A 3,433-nucleotide genomic window follows, 5' to 3' on the forward strand; every position below is an offset into this window, starting at 1 on the left:
AAGTGAGGCAGTGATTGCTCCTTATGGAGCTCGCACTGACTATTTGCCACTTTCCTCCCAGCCTTCTGAATCAGACATACGTCGTGGATTAGGAAAAGGAAACCTACTGTCAGATTATAGCAGTCCATACGGGATGAAAGTTAGACTTAATCTGCTTGGTTTGTCTGATGTATTTTTGATTCCAGTGTAATGCCCAACTTATCACTAAATTAACTGTTTTGCAATTAAAATAACGAATTTCAGACACTTGATACAGCGATAAATGCTACAAAACCTGATTGGATGAGTGGAAATAGTTTCAATGAGAACTTCCTTACTATTCCACGAGCACGACTTTGGAATATAAATACACAGATCACTCCACCTCAGAAAACGAACTCTGGTCATGACGTGGAAGTGAAATTCCGGCCTGATCTTAGTACGAGACATGATTTATCGGGTATTTTTATTTTCCATAACACTTATCAGTGAAGTTTAAGAATTAACCACTTTTGATTTAAATTCATTAGTGCTTACAGATATCGACGAAGAAATCACCAAGCGACAGTCGGAAATTTTCGAGAAGATTAAGGAAAAACATCAGCAATTTGATTTAGAAGCAGAACAAGAGGCTCAACGTGTTGAACAAGCTTGGGCGGAACAGGGTTGGTTGATACTGATAGCACTCTGTGGAAGTATTTGTGAGCTTCTTGGATTATTTCTGCTATATGTTACTATGGTTGGTGATGGTTTCTCTTCCTCTAGAAAAAAGAGCACGTGAAGCGGAAGCTCAAATTCGACAAATTGCACAGAGAGCTCGTGAACAACACCGTCAACAAAGTTTACGCACATCGAATTCAATTGTACCAGTTCTCAAGGATACGAAAAACACCTCACCTTTGAAGGGTGCTTTGTAAGTGTTGGCTTCGTTTGCCTTTTCTTGGATGTTAAGAAATAGCAATCGTGAAGAAATGGTCGTTCAGTTGTGATTGACTTCTCTGTTATTAGAATCTAGTCTTACGGTAAGTTCAGCTCATTAGACGTTTCCTTTTTGGACTGATTTCATCGATGAATGGAGTGTTTTGACATTTCGTTGCTTAATTTTTGAGGGATTTTTTCTCTTGGATTTGATTTGCTTGCATTACACTTTCCACTCTTTCACGATGAAGTGTTATGATGGGACTATTCTTCGTGCAGTTAAGAAGAGTAAATATTTCATGCCAATCGGTTAACTATCTTCTCATGTCAACTTGCTTTGTTACAAGAAATCATTATTAATGGCTTTTCCAGGAAGAGTTTACCCCGGCCTCCCAAACCGAAATCACGTGAAGCAATCATTAATTGGTTCAAAACTGAAGAGCTGCTACGAGGAACTGGTTTAGACCCAGTGACACGTCGACCAGCTGTTTGGTTCCATGGTTAATTATGTCTCCATTCTTATCTAAACGGACGAAGTTATTCATCACAAAAAAAATGGAATTACATAACTTTTTCCTTTTTCCTAGTGTTACCAACATTAATTCTGTTCTCTTGCTTCAATCTCATCACGAATAATCATTATTTAGTTGACAATTTATTGTCTTTATAGTGAGCTTTCCGTTACAGGAATTATTCCACGAATCAAAGCTGATCGACTGCTACATAAAAAACCGGCCGGTTCATACATTGTTCGCGTTTCGGAACGTATTTGGGGTTACACTCTTTCGTATTCTGCTGGAGATGGTAATGTAAAGCATTTTCTGATCGAAAAAATACCACAGGGATATCAGTTTCTGGGAGTTAATCAAGTAGTCCATCGTCATCTTCATGAACTCATTGCATTTCACGAGGTAGTTTATTTTGAGCTTTTTGCAAATTGAGCTGTCCGGAAAAAACTTGATATATCCCTGACAAGCGTTTTGTCCCAGGGGTAATTTTCATCGCTCATTCTTAATTTCTTTCTATTACAGTTGTATCCGAAATGAGAAATGGTTTTATTTTGAATTTACTTGTATGGATTGATTTTTTAAAATCATAACTATATGTAAAGGAACTTTTGACCATTTATGATTGGTTTGTTGATATTTTTTTACATAAATTTGACACAAGATTTGAAATGGATTGAACATGACATTTTCTAGATCTCGCCAATAACAATTAAAGGGAATGAGATGCTGCGTTGGGCGATAGGACAAGTGGATACTGATTCGCCGGATTATGCTGAACTTATTGTTGAATGAAACATATTGTCGGCGTAATTACTGACTTCACTTTGCTCTACTGTCAGTGTTTATGATAAGTGCCTATGCTTTCATCTGTGAATATCCCCCACAGATTCTGAAATTTAAATTAGATTCAATTTCTGGTCTGTCCGAGAGACACTATTAAGATTATTGTAATCTTAATCGTATTAATTATCCATGTAACTGACTTGCTCATTCTTTTTTTGCTGTATGTGTGAGTGTGTGCCAAATTGTCAAAAGTGTTGCTGCAATAAGTCATTCATCTGAACTGACCTATGATTTAATTGTTAAATCGATTGGTAAAAAGTTGGAAAGCAATTAGATATTGTAGTTGCTGATGTGCATTAACCTTTCCTATGGTTTATGTCGGGGGAGATTGGTGTAAATTTTCTTAACCGAAGGAATTTCTTGATATCCCACGGTTCCTGTATTTTCAGATATAATATGTATCTTTGCTTAAAGTGATGATTTCAACGGTATTTTTATGTTATTTCTAGAATACTGCTTTCCCATACATGAGCTTAATTTTGCATTTCCGAAGAAACTTGTAATTGGGATCTTAGGCGATAGTTACAATTAGGCGGAATAATTGGTTTCCAACCACTTATGTACTTGTTTCATATCACTTGTCTCTTGCATATCAGACATGAGATCTGATAAGTTCGATGAAACTGTACATAATAGTAACTTCATAATGGGCCGTTGAAACCAATGTGCGATAGGATCATGAGTTTTTGAGAAAAGAGTTGTTCTGCAATTATGTTTGGTACATAAAAAGCGTCGTATTTTTAGATTTTGCCACCTTTCATCAACACAGTTTGTTATATAAGAACCAAAATTGAGGATTTTACTTTCAAATTTTTGTTATCTCCTGATAGGATATACAGTAGAATAAAACTTTCCACTTCCATATACGGCTTTAAAATGTAGTATTGTATAATTGTCATCAAGTCATTTCGTATGCTAGGCCATTGTCTATATTTGTCTGTTTTCGTCAAAATTTCAATAATTTATTGTTCACGATTCCTCCTATATCCTACTTCGCAGTGAATTTCACTCTTCGACACATCTCTATGTATGTGTATGTGTGTATATATGTGTATGTGTGTGTATCTAATTTTGAGAGTATACAGCATGATTTCGAATTTCTGACTTATATTTCTTGTGCCTTTATATGTGACTGCACAACGGCGTACAAAATAAATTAATAAAATAAATTTATTGATAGATTT

The 3,433-nt window shown here is 35.7% G+C and overlaps 1 protein-coding gene across 1 annotated transcript in view; it reads left to right on the plus strand.

The window, feature by feature from the left end:
• Positions 1-2,470, plus strand: part of LOAG_18259 (hypothetical protein) — a 5,075-nt gene extending 2,605 nt beyond the window's left edge. The window contains exons 7-13 of the mRNA XM_020450923.1: positions 12-139; positions 244-439; positions 519-644; positions 745-892; positions 1,270-1,397; positions 1,585-1,808; positions 2,100-2,470. Coding sequence (XP_020305350.1) covers positions 12-139; positions 244-439; positions 519-644; positions 745-892; positions 1,270-1,397; positions 1,585-1,808; positions 2,100-2,198 — 1,049 coding nt within the window. The 3' untranslated portion in view covers positions 2,199-2,470. The remainder of the gene's footprint in view (positions 1-11; positions 140-243; positions 440-518; positions 645-744; positions 893-1,269; positions 1,398-1,584; positions 1,809-2,099) is intronic.
• The last annotated feature ends 963 nt before the right edge of the window (positions 2,471-3,433 follow it).

This window comes from Loa loa, assembly GCF_000183805.2.
Source record: "Loa loa unplaced genomic scaffold supercont3.240, whole genome shotgun sequence".
In the NCBI taxonomy this organism is placed as follows: Eukaryota; Metazoa; Nematoda; class Chromadorea; order Rhabditida; family Onchocercidae; genus Loa; species Loa loa.